This window comes from Salmo salar, chromosome 15 (assembly GCF_965601325.2).
Source record: "Salmo salar chromosome 15, fSalSal1, whole genome shotgun sequence".
Lineage (NCBI taxonomy): Eukaryota > Metazoa > Chordata > Actinopteri > Salmoniformes > Salmonidae > Salmo > Salmo salar.
The window spans coordinates 115,297,678-115,317,001 of record NC_138305.1 but is presented as its reverse complement, the minus strand read 5'-3'; the positions used below and the strand labels follow the sequence as shown (position 1 = coordinate 115,317,001).

Here is a 19,324-nt window from a genome sequence, read left to right as displayed (position 1 = left end):
TATATGTTTCTTCTTCAGACATTTTCATTATGTCGTTTGTTAAGTAATAGTAAAATATATTTTAACAAATGAGAAGAGAATCATACCAAAAGTAATGTGAGCATTGTATTGTGAAAGGGAATTACTTTATATAAACATGTATTGCAATGTGAAACTTATTTCTAGATGAAACACTGATTAAGTTTAGTGAAAGAAGTTTAGTGAAAAAGTGACTATGAATTTGTGTTGTCCGTAGTCAATTGAAAATGTGCTTGAGTTTTGAAACGATTGCCTTTTTGATGATCTGTTTTGAGTTTTGTGATAATGTATCACATGCTTTATCCCCAAACTGTACATTCTAGTTATATATCCGGATCTGTGTTTTCCAGGACCAAACTGAGGAGCAGGACAAAGCATCACCTTTCCAAAGGAAGTGAGTCTGGTGAACATTTAACATGTTTTATACTGACACTATAAGAATAATGCCTGTCCATAACCCCTTACACTAAAATGTAACCTTTATCTCTAACCCTAACCCCTAACCCCTAACCCTAACCCTAAATGTAACCTTTATCCCTAACCCCTAACCCATAACCCTAACCCCTAACCCCTAACCCTAAAATGTAACCTTTATCTCTAACCCTAACCCTAACCCCTAACCCTAACCCTAACCCCTACCCCTAACCCTAAATGTAACCTTTATCTCTAACCTTAACCCCTAACCCCTAACCCTAAATGTAACCTTTATCTCTAACCTTAACCCCTAACCCCTAACCCTAACCCCGAACCCTAACCCTAAATGTAACCTTTATCCCTAACCCCTAACCCATAACCCTAACCCCTAACCCCTAACCCTAAAATGTAACCTTTATCTCTAACCCTAACCCTAACCCCTAACCCTAACCCTAACCCCTACCCCTAACCCTAAATGTAACCTTTATCTCTAACCTTAACCCCTAACCCCTAACCCTAAATGTAACCTTTATCTCTAACCTTAACCCCTAACCCCTAACCCTAAATGTAACCTTTATCTCTAACCTTAACCCCTAACCCCTAACCCTAAATGTAACCTTTATCTCTAACCTTAACCCCTAACCCCTAACCCTAACCCTAACCCCTACCCCTAACCCTAAATGTAACCTTTATCTCTAACCCTAACCCCAACCCCTAACCCTAAATGTAACCTTTATCTCTAACCCCTAACCCTAACCCCTAACCCTAAATGTAACCTTTATCTCTAACCCTAACCCTAACCCCTAACCCTAAATGTAACCTTTATCTCTAACCCCTAACCCTAACCCCTAACCCTAAATGTAACCTTTATCTCTAACCCTAACACCTAACCCTAAATGTAACCTTTATCTCTAACCCCTAACCCCTAACCCTAACCCCTAACCCTAAATGTAACCTTTATCTCTAACCCCTAACCCCTAACCCTAACCCCTAACCCTAAATGTAACCTTTATCTCTAACCCTAACCCCTAACCCTAAATGTAACCTTTATCTCTAACCCTAACCCCTAACCCCTAACCCTAAATGTAACCTTTATCTCTAACCCTAACCCTAACCCCTAACCCCTAACCCTACCCCCTAACCCTAAATGTAACCTTTATCTCTAACCCTAAATGTAACCTTTATCTCTAACCCTAACCCCTAACCCCTAACCCTAAATGTAACCTTTATCCCTAACCCTAACCCCTAACCCTAAATGTAACCTTTATCTCTAACCCTAACCCCTAACCCCTAACCCTAAATGTAACCTTTATCTCTAACCCTAACCCTAACCCCTAACCCCTAACCCTAAATGTAACCTTTATCTCTAACCCTAACCCCTAACCCTAAATGTAACCTTTATCTCTAACCCTAACCCCTAACCCCTAACCCTAAATGTAACCTTTATCTCTAACCCTAACCCCTAACCCTAAATGTAACCTTTATCTATAACCCTAACCCCTAACCCCTAACCCTAACTTGTTTTAGTTGGTATTTTATTAGGATCCCCATTAGCTGTTGCAAAAGCAGTAGATACCCTTCCTGGGGTCCACACAAAACATGAAGCATAATACAGAACATCATTAGACAAGAACAGAACAACATACATTTCTACTGACACTATAAGAATATAATAATAATGCCTGTCTGAAACCCCTAACCCCTAACCCCAACCCCTAACCCCTAACCCATAACCCTAAAATGTACCCCTAACCCCTAACCCTAACCCCTGTCCCCTAATCTCTAACCCCTAACCCATAACCATAACCCTGTCCCCTAACCCTAACCCCTAATCTCTAACCCCTAACTCCTAATCTCTAACCCCTAACCCTAACCCTGTCCCCTAACCCTAACCGTGTCCCCTAACCCCTAACCCATAACCCTAAAATGTACCCCTAACCCTAACCCCTGTCCCCTAATCTCTAACCCCTAACCCATAACCATAACCCTGTCCCCTAACCCCTAATCTCTAACCCCTAACTCCTAACTCCTAATCTCTAACCCCTAACCCTAACCCTGTCCCCTAACCCTAACCCTGTCCCCTAACCCATAACCATAACCCTGTCCCCTAATCTCTAACCCCTAACCCATAACCATAACCCCTAACCCATAACCCCTAATCTCTAACCCCTAACCCATAACCCCTAACCCTAACCCTAAATGTAACCTTTATCTCTAACCCTAACCCCTAACCCTAAATGTAACCTTTATCTCTAACCCCTAATCTCTAACCCATAACTCTAACCCCTAATCTCTAACCCCTAACCATAACCCCTAACCCTAACCCCTAACCCTAAATGTAACCCTAATCTCTAACCCCTAACCCATAACCCTAAACCCTAACCCTAAATGTAACCCTAATCTCTAACCCCTAACCCCTAACCCTAACCCCTAACCCTAAATGTAACCCTAATCTCTAACCCCTAACCCATAACCATAACCCCTAACCCTAAATGTAACCCTAATCTCTAACCCCTAACCCCTAACCCTAACCCCTAACCCTAAATGTAACCCTAATCTCTAACCCCTAACCCCTAACCCTAACCCCTAACCCTAAATGTAACCCTAATCTCTAACCCCTAACCCATAACCATAACCCCTAACCCTAAATGTAACCCTAATCTCTAACCCCTAACCCATAACCCTAACCCCTAACCCTAAATGTAACCCTAATCTCTAACCCCTAACCCATAACCATAACCCCTAACCCTAAATGTAACCCTAATCTCTAACCCCTAACCCCTAACCCTAACCCCTAACCCTAAATGTAACCCTAATCTCTAACCCCTAACCCCTAACCCTAACCCCTAACCCTAAATGTAACCCTAATCTCTAACCCCTAACCCATAACCATAACCCCTAACCCTAAATGTAACCCTAATCTCTAACCCCTAACCCATAACCATAACCCTGTCCCCATGTAGTTCCAAACAGAGGGTGTCATCCCGTTCCATCCAGGAGAAGATGGAGAGACTGGCCCATGCAGCTCAGGTAGAACATTACATAACATCACATAACATCACACACAACATCACACACAACATCACACACAACATCACACATAACATCACACACAACATCACACACAACATCACACATAACATCACACATAACATTACACATAACATCACACACAACATCACACATAACATCACACATAACATTACACATAACATCACACACAACATCACACATAACATCACACATAACATCACACACAACATCACACATAACATCACACAACATCACACACAACATCACACACAACATCACACACAACATCACACATAACATCACACACAACATCACACACAACATCACATAACATTACACATAACATTACATAACATTACACACAACATTACATAACATTACACACAACATCACACATAACATTACACACAACATCACACACCATCACAACATCACATAACATCACATATGTGACCGACCGGCTCAATTCGGTCATATGTAGAAACATTTGAAATTGTGTTTTTTACATTGGATAAAAGAAGAGACTCAGAGCTACAAAATGGTATATCATACACTACAGTTGAGGAACAATGGGTAAGTCATTTTCCTTTGAAAGTTGATGAACTTGTAAACTCACTTTAGAGAAAATGGCCTTTCAATGTTTTGGTACAACTATTGGAGAGCTCTTCTTTGTCTCCACCCATTCAGCATTGTTCACACCCTCTTAAGCTTTAGCCCCACCCATCTCTTTAAGAGCTAATCCGAGCTGACCTTTTTTTTTAAAATGTCTCCTTTATTTAACCAGGTGGGCCAGTTGAGAACAAGTTCTCATTTACAACTGCGACCTGGCCAAGATAAAGCAAAGCAGTTCGACACAAACAACAACACAGAGTTACACATGGAGTAAACAAATGTACAGTCAATAATATAGTAGAAAAAATCTATATATAGTGTGTGCAAATGAGGTAAGATTAGGGAGGTAAGGCAATAAATAGGCTGTAGTGGCGAAGTAATTCCAATTTAGCAATTAAACACTGGAGTGATAGATGTGCAGAAGATGAATGTGCAAGTAGAGATACTGGGGTGCAAAGGAGCAAAATAAAAATAACAGTATGGGGATGAGGGAGTTGGATGGGCTATTTACAAGATGGGCTATGTACAGGTGCAGTGATCTGTGAGCTGCTCTGACAGCTGATGCTTAAAGTTTGTGAGGGAGATATGAGTCTCCAGCTTCAGTGATTTTTGCAATACATTCCAGTCATTGGCAGCAGAGAACTGGAAGGAAAGGCGACCAAAGGAGGAATTGGCTTTGGTGGTGACCAGTGAGATATACCTGCTGGATCGTGTGCTACGGGTGGGTGTTGTTATGGTAACCAGTGAGCTGAAATAAGGCGGGGCTTTACCTAGCATAGACTTATAGATGACCTGGAGCCAGTGGGTCTGGCGACGAATATGTAACGAGGGCCAGCCAATGAGAGCATACAGGTCGCAGTGGTGGGTAGTATATGGGGCTTTGGTGACAAAACGGATGGCACTGTGATAGACTGCATCCAGTTTGCTGAGTAGAGTGTTGGAGGCTATTTTGGAAATGACATAGCCGAAGTTGAGGATCGGTAGGATAGGCAGTTTTACGAGGGTATGTTTGGCAGCGTGAGTGAAGGAGGCTTTGTTGTGAAATAGGAAGCCGATTCTAGATTTAATTTTGGATTGGAGATGTTTATTATGAGTCTGGAAGGAGAGTTTACAGTCTAGCCAAACACCTAGGTATTTGTAGTTGTCCACATATTCTAGGTCAGAACCGTCCAGAGTAGTGATGCTGGACGGGCGGGCAGCGATCGGTTGAAAAGCATGCATTTAGTTTTACTAGCGTTTAAGAGCAGTTGGAGGCCACAGAAGTAGTGTTGTATGGCGTTGAAGCTCGTTTGGAGGTTTGTTAGCACAGTGTCCAAAGAAGGGCCAGATGTATACAGAATGGTGTTGTCTGTGTAGAAGGGGGGTGGAAAATTATTGGGCGGTGGAAAGTCATTATGATCATCATCCCTGTTTCTCCTTCTTTTCTTATCTTCATCTGTTTCTACTTTCTTTCACCATTAGTCCTTTAACTTTCCTGTTGGACTGTCTTTCGGCTTCCCTCCCACTTTCTAAACTTACCCCAATCTATTCGACATTTCTTGCCTTTCCTGGTTTCCTCAAACTTCTCCAACTTATTTCTACATTCTGCTAATACAATTTCACTCACTGTGCCTTTTAATGGAAAAAAATCTGCTACTGCTACCAGAGCGGTACCTGTACCAGAAGGTCACTGCCCCATTCATCTGCCATCTGTCCAATCAACAGATCGGGCAGGCAAGGTTCTCCCTTACTGCTTTTGACTCCCATTTTGAAACTCCACTACACACACACAGTCAGACACAAACACACAAAACAACAGTATTTGGTTAGGAACGTCTACCTTAATTATAATTTAAAGGAGTAATTTCTTCTCCATCAAAATATTTTTTCATTACTCTAAATTTTGCACCCACATGGTAGTTTCTGCTATGCAAATTTCCATGTAGATTTTAAATTCATAGCTCCTTTCCCAATCATAACCAACTGTTTTACTAGTCCAATTATTGGACTAGTTATTTATTATTTTATTATTTATTCTCTAACCAGGATACTTCTGCTTCAACAAAAATATCCCAATTGGAGATGTCCCAGTTCCAACAAGGTCACCCTTCAACATGGTGTTTCCCCTAGAATTACTTCTTCCACTATTCAGAAATAACTCTGTTACAACAAAGTTTCTAACTATGGGTGTCTTTGCTACAACAAAGACATAATGTGCACAATCCGTCCCGAAACAGGATTTTCTATGATGTTTAAAAGAAAGTCAGTCTCAATCTTAATTTATTTTGTCTGTTCGGAATGGCGTATCCACTCACTAACACTCCTGGCAGGTTCAAGGCGGGTCCCTCCTGCTCCGCTTATTCGGAGTGTGGGGCTCCCTGCCACGTCTAACGCAACCTCGGGCTCCCCGGGAGCAATCAGTAAGCAGAGTTAGCATCCTTCCTCGTCGCCAAATTGTCACATAAATTATTATAAGATTAGCAAAAATGAAGCAATCAACCATCACTAAGAATAGTCAGAGTTGAAAAATCAATGAACAGTGTTGGCGCTCAGCTTTTATAGAAAAGTCAAACGTCTTTGTCTATGTGGCAATTAGTGGATGTGTGCAAACAGGGGAACATTTGGGAACATTGTGTATAAAAGGCGTTTAATTTGTCTGTGTAGATTAAGATAGCCACCATTGTCTGTTCCTTCCTGCAAGTCTCCTACAGAGTTCTTACAGAGAGTACAAATGGGATGTCACATACTGCGATCGCACCGGGCTCTTATCTGTACGCCCAGACTTACAGTTGAAGTCGGAAGTTTACATACACTCATTTTTCAACCGCTCCACAAATTTCTTGTTAACAAACTATAGTTTTGGCAAGTCGGTTAGGACATCTACTTTGTGCATGACACAAGTCATTTTTCCAACAATTGTTTACAGACAGATTATTTCACTTATAATTGCCTGTATCACAATTCCAGTTGGTCAGAAGTTTACATACACTAAGTTGACTGTGCCTTTAACTTCTCTAGGGTAGGGGGCAGTATTTTGACATCCGGATGAAAGGCGTGCCCGTAGTAAACTGCCTGCTACTCAGGCTCAGAAGGTAGGATATGCATATTATTAGTAGATTTGGATAGAAAACACTCTGAAGTTTCTAAAACTGTGAGTATAACAGAACTCATATGGCAGGCAAAAACCTGAAAAAATCCAACCAGGAAGTGTGGAAATCTGAGATTTGTAGTTTTTCAAGTGATTGCCTATACAGTGACTTAGGGTTCATTTTGCACTTCCTAAGGCTTCCACTAGATGTCAACAGTCTTTAGAATGTTGTTTCATGCTTCTACTGTGAATGGAGCGAGAATAAGAGCTCCTGGAAGTAGATGAGTGAGAAAATGACATGAGCTCAGTGGCGCGCCCTCACGTGCAAGTTAGCTGTGTTCTTTTTCATTTTTGAAGACATTGGAATTGTTCGGTTGGAATATTACTGAAGATTTATGATTAAAAAAATCCTAAGATTGATGCTATACATCGTTTGACATATTTCTACGAATGTAAATATAACTTTTTTTGACTTTTTGTCATGACATTTTGTGCGTGCTTCCTGCATTTGGAGTAGTGGACTAAACGCGCGAACAAAAAGGAGGTATTTGGACATAAATGATGGACTTTATCGAACAAAACAAACATTTATTGTGGAACTGGGATTCCTGGGAGTGCATTCCGATGAAGATCATCAAAGCTAAGTGAATATTTATAATGTAATTTTTGTCATTTCTGTTGACTCCAAAATGGCGGGTATCTGTATGGCTTGTTTTGATATCTGAGCGCTGTACTCAGATTATTGCAAAATTTGCTTTCGCTGTAAAGCTTTTTTGAAATCTGACACAGCGGTTGCATTAAGGAGAAGTGTATCTATAATTCTTTGAATAACTGTTGAATATTTTATGAACGTTTATGATGAGTATTTCTGTAAATTGATGTGCTCATTCACAGGAAGTTTTGGGAGGCAACACATTTCTGAACATTACACGCCAATGTAAAATGTTTTTTCTTTAATATAAATATGAACTTTATCGAGCAAAACATACATGTATTGTGTAACATGAAGTCGTATGAGTGCCATCTGATGACGATCATCAAAGGTTAGTGATTCATTTTAACTGTATTTCTGGTTTCTGTGATGCCTCTCCTTGCTTGGAAAATGGCTGTGTGGTTTTTCTTGTCTCGGCGCTGTCCTAACATCTAATGTTATGCTTTCGCCGTAAAGCCTTTTTGAAATTGGACAATGTGGTTGGATTAACGAGAAGTGTATCTTTAAAATGGGATATAATAGTTGTATGTTTGAAACATTTGAATTATGAGATTTTTGTTGTTTTGAATTTGCCGCCCTGCTATTTCGCTGTTGAATAGTGTGTCCCGCTAGCATCCCATATACCCCAGAGAGGTTAAACAGCTTGGAAAATTCCAGAAATTGATGTCATGGCTTTAGAAGCTTTTGATAGGCTAATTGACATAATTTGAGTCAATTGGAGGTGTACCTGTGGATGTATTTCAAGGCCTACCTTCAAACTCAGTGCCTCTTTGCTTGACATCATGGGAAAATCAAAAGAAATCAGCCAAGACCTCAGATAAATAATTGTAGACCTCCACAAATCTGGTTCATCCTTGGGAGTAATTTACAAACACCTGAAGGTACCACGTTTATCTGTACAAACAATAGTACGCAAGTATAAACACTAATGGGACTACGCAGCCGTCATACCGCTCAGGAAGGAGACGCGTTCTGTCTGCTAGAGATGAACATACTTTGGTGCGAAAAGTGCAAATCAATCCCAGAACAACAGCAAAGGACCTTGTGAAGATGCTGGAGGAACAGGTACAAAAGTATCTATATCCACAGTAAAAGGAGTCCTATATTGACATAACCTGAAAGGCCGCTCAGCAAGGAAGAAGCCACTGCTCCAAAACCACCATTAAAAAAAGCCAGACTACGGTTTGCAACTGCACATGGGGACAAAGATCGTACATTTTGGAGAAAAGTCCTCTGGTCTGATGAAACAAAAATAGAACTGTTTGGCCATAATGACCATCGTTATGTTTGGATGAAAAAGGGGGAGGCTTGCAAGCCGAAGAACACCATCGCAACCGTGACGCACAGGGGTGGCAGCATCATGTTGTGGGGGTGCTTTGCTGCAGGAGGGACTGTTGCACTTCACAAAATAGATGGGATCATGAGGGAGGAAAATGATGTGGCTATATTGAAGCAACATCTCAAGACGTCAGTCAGGAAGTTAAAGCATGGTCGCAAATGGGTCTTCCAAATGGACAATGACCCGAAGCATACTTCCAAAGTTGTGGCAAAATGGCTTCAGGACAACAAAGTCAAGGTATTGGAGTGGCCATCACAAAGCCCTGACCTAAATTCTATAGAAATTTTGCGGTCAGAACTGAAAAAGTGTGTGTGTGTGTGTGTGTGTGTGTGTGTGTGGAAGGAGGCCTACAAACCTGACTCGGTTACACCAGCTCTGTCAGGAGGAATGGGCCAAAATTCACCCAACTGATCGTGGGAAGCTTGTGGAAGGCTACTCGAAATGTTTGACCCAAGTTAAACAATTTAAAGTTAATGCTACCAAATACTAATTGAGTGAATGTAAACTTCTGACCCACTGGGAATGTGATGAAAGAAATAAAAGCTGAATTAAATAATTCTTTCTACTATTAATGTCGTGGACGAATCAGAATTAGTTGGGTAACATAGATAATTAAGATGTTTTATTAGTATAATATGCTTATTTGAGGTACTTGTCATTAGAAAGTGTCCATTGGACTCTGGTGTCTTTTCAGTTGCATGTCTACCTTAGCTGGGGCTCAGACACTTGGGGCCCAGAGAGAGGAGAGGTCAGACTTGTCGTCATGGGAATGTGTCTTTACCTATGCTTAAACCATGTGAAGGGATGGCGTGATTACTGGGGAACCAATGACTTGTCTCCACAATGTCTGTGAGCAAGTCACACCCTCCTTTTCCTTATTGTGGGGAGGTTTATGGCAGTGTCTGGGACCATGGTCTCTTAGATCTCACACTTATCCTGTGATAATATATGGCCTAGAGGCTCACTCCCTCCAGTGAGCCTGTCCAGGAGTGGGGTCAAGAGGGGGTTTGCTTGAGATGGGAGTATCTAGAGTTGACAATTGATATATGCCATTGGATGAAATAGTTTTGTTCAATACCGTACCAGGGAGGGACGGTTCTAGGGGGACCAGATACTGGGCTATATAATGAACCAGGTTGACATAGCAGTTACTGTCTGATGTGTTTTATGGATATCTGTCATACAAAACGTAACCTTTGTGAACTGTTACTAAGTATCTGTGGTTTGTCAATGTACGTTGAAGGGGCTGTATCGTTGCTATAAAATATCCCTGTAGCCATTGTGTAATCACCTCATTAAATGATTCATTCGAGAGAATGCATTCGTGGGGTCAAGAACTTTTGCAAAAGTATCTTAAGTATTAAAGATGTAGTTTTAACTCGGACTGGTGTGTTTGTAAATCCTCATTTGGTAATGCGGAAATTACCCACCACATTATTCTGACATTTCACATTCTTAAAATAAAGTGGTGATCCTAACTGACCTAAAACAGGAATTTGTTACAAGGATTAAATGTCAGGAATTGTGAAAGACTGAGTTTAAATGTATTTGGCGAAGGTGTATGTAAACTTCCGACTTCAACTGTCCAGGAGTGGGGACAGTTGAAAAAAGTCTGTATCAGGGAAAAATAACACTACAACAATGGACAATTCTTTAAGTAAAAACAGCATAGTATGTCTAATTTAGTAATTTTCCACAACAATACCTAGGCTAATTCCGTGGCGTACTGCTTGGCCCCCACCTTTCATTCTGCTGACTCTGCTATTGACTACCCAGGTCTGGTACAGGTGCCCGCACCTATTGCCACTTTCCCCGAGCGTCACTCACCTCCAGCCCACATTTGCACACACACACACACGGCAGTCTCTGATCCAAATTGTCTCTTTAGCCTGTGGAATTGTGTGGACTTTTACTCTGGAATTTCGATTTGTATTACTTGCCCTTTATTGTTATTTTATTGTAGCTCATAGCTAAGGTTTATTTGAGATTAGTGTGCAACCTGATAGGCCTATTATTTTAGATTGGAGTCTTAAAAAACTTTTTATGGTTATTTCTCACGTTGATTGATCGGCTACAAACAAACATGTTGCTGTTGCTATTGTCTATCCTTGAATCTTACACTGACTATGATGCATTTAGGGCCCGATGCCTCTAACTTTGATTGTTTTTCCAATGTTGCATCCTGGGAGAAACCATACCCTTGCCCAACTATTGCACAGGAGAACTCTGCGCATTTTTCCCATGAAAGAAACCGCTCAGTCTCTGGACTATAGGCACCTTTTTGAAATATGTTGTGTTAAAGATGCTGCTTCCTTTGGACTATGGTTCTAGTACAGTCTGTGAATCCAAATGCTGTCAAATCCATTCTAGACTTGCCATTATTTTGCTGACATTTTTACCACATCTGAATTGAAAAAAGTCAATGGTCAGAAGTTTCTGCACATAAATGTAAGAAGTCTTCTTCTGAAACTTGATTTTGTGAAGTTTGGGATAAGAACTGCTGTCCCAGATTTTATTTATGCTATTCTTTCTGGCTTAAAAAAAATCTGTTACTGACAAAGACATTTATCATTGATGGTTACAATGTTTTTTTGGACAGATCACAAATCTAAGTGTGGTGGTGTTGCTATATACATAAAAGACAAGTTCTCTGCGACCATTCTGACGTATTTTACCAAACCCAACCTTGCGACTTCTGTTACCAAACCCAACCCATTCCGTCTTCTGTTACCTTCTTTACTTGTGTAAGGGATGGTAAAATTCCTGATTTACCTCCATTTATCATCAAGAAGAGAAACTGAAAGCAGTTTGATATTCATTTTTTTTTTTACATTTGGTTTTTAACATTGTCTGGAAAACAGTTGAATTCATCCCTGATGTTGAATTAGTATTTTCTTACTTCCACAAAGCTTTCCAGGATGTATACAACAACCATTACAATTTCAACCAATACAGAACAAAGGGAAGACACAACCCTTGGTTCTCAGATGAACTAGTTGAAATCATCATTACTAAAGCAAGAAGGTATGATTCAGCTGATGACTGGATGGCTTTTAAACACCTTTTGAATCAGGTGTGGCTATGACCTGAAATCAGACCACTCTCTCTACTGCCTTTTGAATCAGGTGTGGCTATGACCTGAATGCAGACCACTACCTCTAATCTACTGCTGATAATATGAATAACCCTTCCACATGTTGCCCCCCCCCCCCCCCCCCTGTGAAATTACGTGATACCTCCGTCCACTTCAGGATGTGTAGAGCCTTGGAAGCAATTGATATTAAAAAAAAAATCCCCTGGCCCTGATAATCTAGACCCCCGCCTACTACAATTAGCTGCAGACATCATTGGTCCCACTTTAACATGTATTTTTAACCTCACCCTAAAATATAATGAAATCCCCAAGTTGTGGAAATCAGCATTTGTCCTTTCTCTTTTGACAGGAGTTGATCCAACGCTGCTGAATAACTATCGGCTCATATCTAAATTCTGTTTGGCAAAAGCGTTGGAGTCCCTTTTCAATAAGCAGTTTAAAGCCCACCTCCAGGAAAACAACAATATTTTACGTGGTATCCAATCAGGTTTCAGGTCAAGCCACAGCACTGTTACAGCAACATTGAAGGTTCTGGATAATATTCACTGTGCTCTGGATAAGAAGTTGCATTGTGTATCTGTGTTTATAGATTTGTCAAAGGTGTTTGACACTGTAGACCATACTGTATTGGATGCAGAGACTGTAGACCATACTGTATTGGGGCAGAGACTGTAGACCATACTGTATTGGGGCAGAGACTGTAGACCATACTGTATTGGTGCAGAGACAGTAGACTGTATTGGGGCAGAGACTGTAGACCATACTGTATTGGGGCAGAGACTGTAGACCATACTGTATTGGGGCAGAGACTGTAGACCATACTGTATTGGGGCAGAGACTGTAGACCATACTGTATTGGATTCAGAGACAGTAGACCATACTGTATTGGATGCAGAGACTGTAGACCATACTGTATTGGTGCAGAGACTGTAGACCATACTGTATTGGTGCAGAGACTGTAGACCATACTGTATTGGTGCAGAGACAGTAGACTGTATTGGTGCAGAGACTGTAGACCATACTGTATTGGGGCAGAGACTGTAGACCATACTGTATTGGGGCAGAGACTGTAGACCATACTGTATTGGGGCAGAGACTGTAGACCATACTGTATTGGGGCAGAGACTGTAGACCATACTGTATTGGGGCAGAGACTGTAGACCATACTGTATTGGGGCAGAGACTGTAGACCATACTGTATTGGATTCAGAGACAGTAGACCATACTGTATTGGATGCAGAGACTGTAGACCATACTGTATTGGTGCAGAGACTGTAGACCATACTGTATTGGTGCAGAGACAGTAGACTGTATTGGTGCAGAGACTGTAGACCATACTGTATTGGGGCAGAGACTGTAGACCATACTGTATTGGTGCAGAGACTGTAGACCATACTGTATTGGTGCAGAGACAGTAGACTGTATTGGTGCAGAGACTGTAGACCATACTGTATTGGGGCAGAGACTGTAGACCATACTGTATTGGGGCAGAGACTGTAGACCATACTGTATTGGTGCAGAGACAGTAGACTGTATTGGATGCAGAGACTGTAGACCATACTGTATTGGGGCAGTATCCTAACTAATTTGCACACACTGTATATAGACTTTTTCTACTGTATTATTGACTGTATGTTTATTCCATGTGTAACTCTGTTGTTTGTGTCGCACTGCTTTGCTTTATCTTGGTCAGGTCGCAGTTGTAAATGTGAACTTGTTCTCAACTTGCCTACCTCGTTAAATAAAGGACTTGTTCTCAACTTGCCTACCTCGTTAAATAAAGGTGAAATAAAATAAATAAAATAAATATAATATTAAAACAATGCACTCTATGGAGGGTTTTACGCACATCCAAACTTTATCCTTGTCCAAAACAGGACCTGCATGGCTATAATAATGTGGGCCACATCCAAACTTGTCCCCATAGCTGGACATAGAGAGGGTTTATCCTTGTCCAAAACAGGACCTGCATGGCTATAATAATGTGGGCCACATCCAAACTTGTCCCCATAGCTGGACATAGAGAGGGTTTATCCTTGGCCAAAACAGGACCTGCATGGCTATAATAATGTGGGCCACATCCAAACTTGTCCCCATAGCTGGACATAGAGAGGGTTTATCCTTGTCCAAAACAGGACCTGCATGGCTATAATAATGTGGGCCACATCCAAACTTGTCCCCATAGCTGGACATAGAGAGGGTTTATCCTTGGCCAAAACAGGACCTGCATGGCTATAATAATGTGGGCCACATCCAAACTTGTCCCCATAGCTGGACATAGAGAGGGGTTATCCTTGGCCAAAACAGGACCTGCATGGCTATAATAATAATGTGGGCCTGCCTACAATGCATAGATAAAAGGAATATCAACTCACTGTTTTATATTTGAATGGTGATTCATATTTATTTCTAAGCGGTCTCAGGGGACAAACCCTTTATCAACAGTCTTGACTACTTCCCAATTGCTTTGGGCCTTCATTGAGAAGACGGGAGTCTATGCTTGGTTTTTAATCAAAATGGTAAAAAAATTGATATTTTTTTTTTTTATGTTTCTAAATACGAAGTATATATGCACCAAAAGCACATTAGGCTAGTCTTGTTCCATGTTCATATGGGCAGTGTGCATCACAGCTGGATAGGCTGTTTTAATTTATTTTCTAATTGTTTTAATTTAACCTTTATTTAACTAGGCAAGTCAGTTAAGAACAAATTCTCATTTACAATGACCGCCTACCCCGGCCAAACCGGGACGATGCTGGGCCAATTGTGCGCCCTGTGGGACTCCCAATCACGGCCGGATGTGATTCAGCCTGGATTCGTTTCCGCTGTCAAAATGTGGGACATGACCAACTGTTGCCACTAGAACCAGCTTTTGGTTGGTCTTAAATATCCCAATCAGCGCTGGCTGAAATTAGCACTTTGGATCATGTTTTTAAGGACACGTCTCAAATATTTCCACCATGCCCATCTGAGCACAAGTCAAGCTGATATAAGACCGGTATATTGCTGAAAATAGAGCCCTATGCCAGCCGAAAATAGAGCCCTATGTCTGATATTTGTCTCAAATGTTGTTACTCCTGATGCTGTCTTGGTTGGACCAGGTCTCTCTTGAAAAATAGATTTTATCTCAATAACACTAACCTGGATAAATAAAGAATAAAAATGTAAATTAAAATAAAAACGGTCTCTAACCCTCTGTCTCTAACCCTAACCCTCTCTGTCTCTAACCCTAACCCTAACCCTCCTCTCGTCTCTAACCCTAACCCTAACCCTCTCTGTCTCTAACCCTAACCCTAACCCTCTCTGTCTCTAACCCTAACCCTCTCTGTCTCTAACCCTAACCCTCTCTGTCTCTAACCCTAACCCTAACCCTCTCTAACCCTCTCTCTCTTACCCTCTCTGTCTCTAACCCTAACCCTAACCCTCTCTGTCTTACCCTAACCCTCTCTGTCTCTTACCCTCTCTGTCTCTAACCCTAACCATCTCTGTCTCTAACCCTAACCCTCTCTGTCTCTAACCCTAACCCTCTCTGTCTCTAACCCTAACCCTCTCTGTCCCTAACCCTAACCCTAACCCTCTCTGTCTCTAACCCTCTCTGTCTCTAACCCTAACCCTCTCTGTCTCTAACCCTAACCCTCTCTGTCTCTAACCCTCTCTGTCTCTAACCCTCTCTGTCTCTAACCCTAACCCTCTCTGTCTCTAACCCTCTCTGTCTTACCCTAACCCTCTCTGTCTCTAACCCTAACCCTCTCTGTCTTACCCTAACCCTCTGTCTTACCCTAACCCTCTCTGTCTTACCCTAACCCTCTCTGTCTCTAACCCTAACCCTAACCCTCTCTGTCTCTAACCCTCTCTGTCTCTAACCCTAACCCTCTCTGTCTCTAACCCTAACCCTCTCTGTCTCTAACCCTAACCCTCTCTGTCTCTAACCCTCTCTGTCTCTAACCCTAACCCTCTCTGTCTCTAACCCTCTCTGTCTTACCCTAACCCTCTCTGTCTCTAACCCTAACCCTCTCTGTCTTACCCTAACCCTCTGTCTTACCCTAACCCTCTCTGTCTTACCCTAACCCTCTCTGTCTCTAACCCTAACCCTAACCCTCTCTGTCTCTAACCCTCTCTGTCTCTAACCCTAACCCTCTCTGTCTCTAACCCTAACCCTCTCTGTCTCTAACCCTCTCTGTCTTACCCTAACCCTCTCTGTCTCTAACCCTCTCTGTCTCTAACCCTCTCTGTCTCTAACCCTAACCCTCTCTGTCTCTAACCCTCTCTGTCTTACCCTAACCCTCTCTGTCTCTAACCCTAACCCTCTCTGTCTTACCCTAACCCTCTGTCTTACCCTAACCCTCTCTGTCTTACCCTAACCCTCTCTGTCTCTAACCCTAACCCTAACCCTAACCCTCTCTGTCTCTAACCCTAACCCGAACCCTCTCTGTCTCTAACCCTAACCCTAACCCTCTCTGTCTCTAACCCTAACCCTAACCCTCTCTGTCTCTAACCCTAACCCTAACCCTCTCTGTCTCTAACCCTAACCCTCTCTGTCTCTAACCCTAACCCTCTCTGTCTCTAACCCTAACCCTCTCTGTCTCTAACCCTAACCCTAACCCTCTCTAACCCTCTCTCTCTTACCCTCTCTGTCTCTAACCCTAACCCTAACCCTCTCTGTCTTACCCTAACCCTCTCTGTCTCTAACCCTCTCTGTCTCTAACCCTCTCTGTCTCTAACCCTAACCCTCTCTGTCTCTAACCCTCTCTGTCTCTAACCCTAACCCTCTCTGTCTCTAACCCTCTCTGTCTCTAACCCTAACCCTCTCTGTCTCTAACCCTCTCTGTCTTACCCTAACCCTCTCTGTCTCTAACCCTCTCTGTCTCTAACCCTCTCTGTCTCTAACCCTCTCTGTCTCTAACCCTCTCTGTCTTACCCTAACCCTCTCTGTCTCTAACCCTAACCCTCTCTGTCTTACCCTAACCCTCTGTCTTACCCTAACCCTCTCTGTCTCTAACCCTAACCCTCTCTGTCTCTAACCCTAACCCTCTGTCTTACCCTAACCCTCTCTGTCTTACCCTAACCCTCTCTGTCTCTAACCCTAACCCTCTCTGTCTTACCCTAACCCTCTGTCTTACCCTAACCCTCTCTGTCTCTAACCCTAACCCTCTCTGTCTCTAACCCTAACCCTCTGTCTTACCCTAACCCTCTCTGTCTTAACCTAACCCTCTCTGTCTCTAATCCTGTAGAAGTCTGAGTCTCTGCGTTCTCCAGACATTGCCCATAGGACCCTGTTCCTGCTGGATGAGGTTTCGAAGAAGAGATGCCTGTTTGAAAAGGATCAGGCAGCAGCTCCGTGCAGCCCTGGGGTCCTCAGACAGGAACCTCGCAGATTCGCGTCTGGAATCTCCGACCGCATCAACCGCTGGGTCAGCAAGACCAACAGACCTGGCGGCTCTGCCCACAAACCCATGGTGAGTGCATAGCCCCTCCCACAACTAACTCCACCCACAATCAAAATAGCCCCTCCCACTTATTCACTAGTGTTACTTACAACCCAACTGGCTCCACCCACAACACTAATGGCCCCTCCCATAACACCACTAGCTCCTCTTACAACCCCACAGTGTGGCAGAACACTCAGGCAACCATCGTACCACGTTCCAGGAAGTAGGTCAATTCAGTCAATTCAGGAAGTTAATTAAAGTTGTCATAGAATATAATCTGCATTCATGGATGTGATGGATGATGGCACTAAGCCAACAGTGGTTTAATGATAAAGGTTATTACCAGGTCTAACCGCTAGATCACAGCTTCATCAGTGCAGCACTAGGGAGCCCTGTCTCTGCTCTGACTGTGGAGTGGGTACAGACAGACACACACACGCAGACAGACACACACACTGACTGACTGACTGACTGACACATTAAGCGTATAAACTGGTGTCTGCACTTGGCTCAACACAGCTCCATCCTCTATGGTGTCTGCACTTGGCCCAACACAGCTCCATCCACTATGGTGTCTGCACTTGGCCCAACACAGCTCCATCCACTATGGTGTCTGTACTTGGCCCAACACAGCTCCATCCACTATGGTGTCTGCACTTGGCCCAACACAGCTCCATCCACTATGGTGTCTGCACTTGGCCCAACACAGCTCCATCCACTATGATGAATGTGTGCTGATCGTTCTCTTCTCTCTCTCTCTCTCTCTCTCTCTCCCTCTCTCTCTCTCCTCTCTCCTCTCTCCTCTCTCCTCTCTCCTCTCTCTCTAGGATCTGCATCATGTTGATATCCCCAGTAAGCGGAGTGCGTTTGAGAGTGCAGGGGAGGACAGCTCTCCTAACCCAAACCCCCACACCAAGGTCGATAAGTGAAGAAGGACTCAATGTAAACTGTAATTTTACAGTTCAAAAGTGCATAAAGACTGAGGTAGGGAGAAAGAAAGATGTGGGGAGGAAGAGAGGAAAGGGAGGTGATTATTTCAACACTTTTAAAGGTGACTGACCCCAACCTGATTCAGGGAATTTTGGGATTGTAATTGTAATAGGGTGAATCTTTCTGTACTGCCATAAAATGACTCTACTAGCTATGCCAATGCTCTCTTAACCTTAATCTGTCTCAAACCTAACCCTAATCCTACCATATTAAATCCCATAACCCCTGACCCCTAACCCCTAAACATAACTCCTAAGAATGTGTCTAACCTTTAACCCTAAATAAAACATTTTATATCAACACTTTATCTTCCTGGTCTTTATATTTATTTATTTAACCTTTATTTAACTAGGCAAGTCAGTAAAGAAAACATTTGTATTTACAATGATGGCCTACCAAAAAGGCTAAAGGCCTCCTGCGTGGGCGGGGGATTAAAATACATTTAATAAAAATATAGGACAAAACACACATCACAATTAGAGAGACAACACAACACTACATAAAGAGAGACCTAAGACAACGTAGCATGGCAGCAACACATGACAACACAGCATGGTAGCAACACCACATAACAACAACATGGTAGCAGCACAAAACAGGGTCCAAACATTATTGT

The 19,324-nt window shown here is 42.4% G+C and overlaps 1 protein-coding gene across 1 annotated transcript in view; it reads left to right on the top strand.

The window, feature by feature from the left end:
- Window positions 1-19,015, top strand: part of lad1 (ladinin) — a 100,748-nt gene extending 81,733 nt beyond the window's left edge. The window contains exons 9-12 of the mRNA XM_082962321.1: window positions 369-412; window positions 3,396-3,462; window positions 17,521-17,745; window positions 18,546-19,015. Coding sequence (XP_082818447.1) covers window positions 369-412; window positions 3,396-3,462; window positions 17,521-17,745; window positions 18,546-18,647 — 438 coding nt within the window. The 3' untranslated portion in view covers window positions 18,648-19,015. The remainder of the gene's footprint in view (window positions 1-368; window positions 413-3,395; window positions 3,463-17,520; window positions 17,746-18,545) is intronic.
- The last annotated feature ends 309 nt before the right edge of the window (window positions 19,016-19,324 follow it).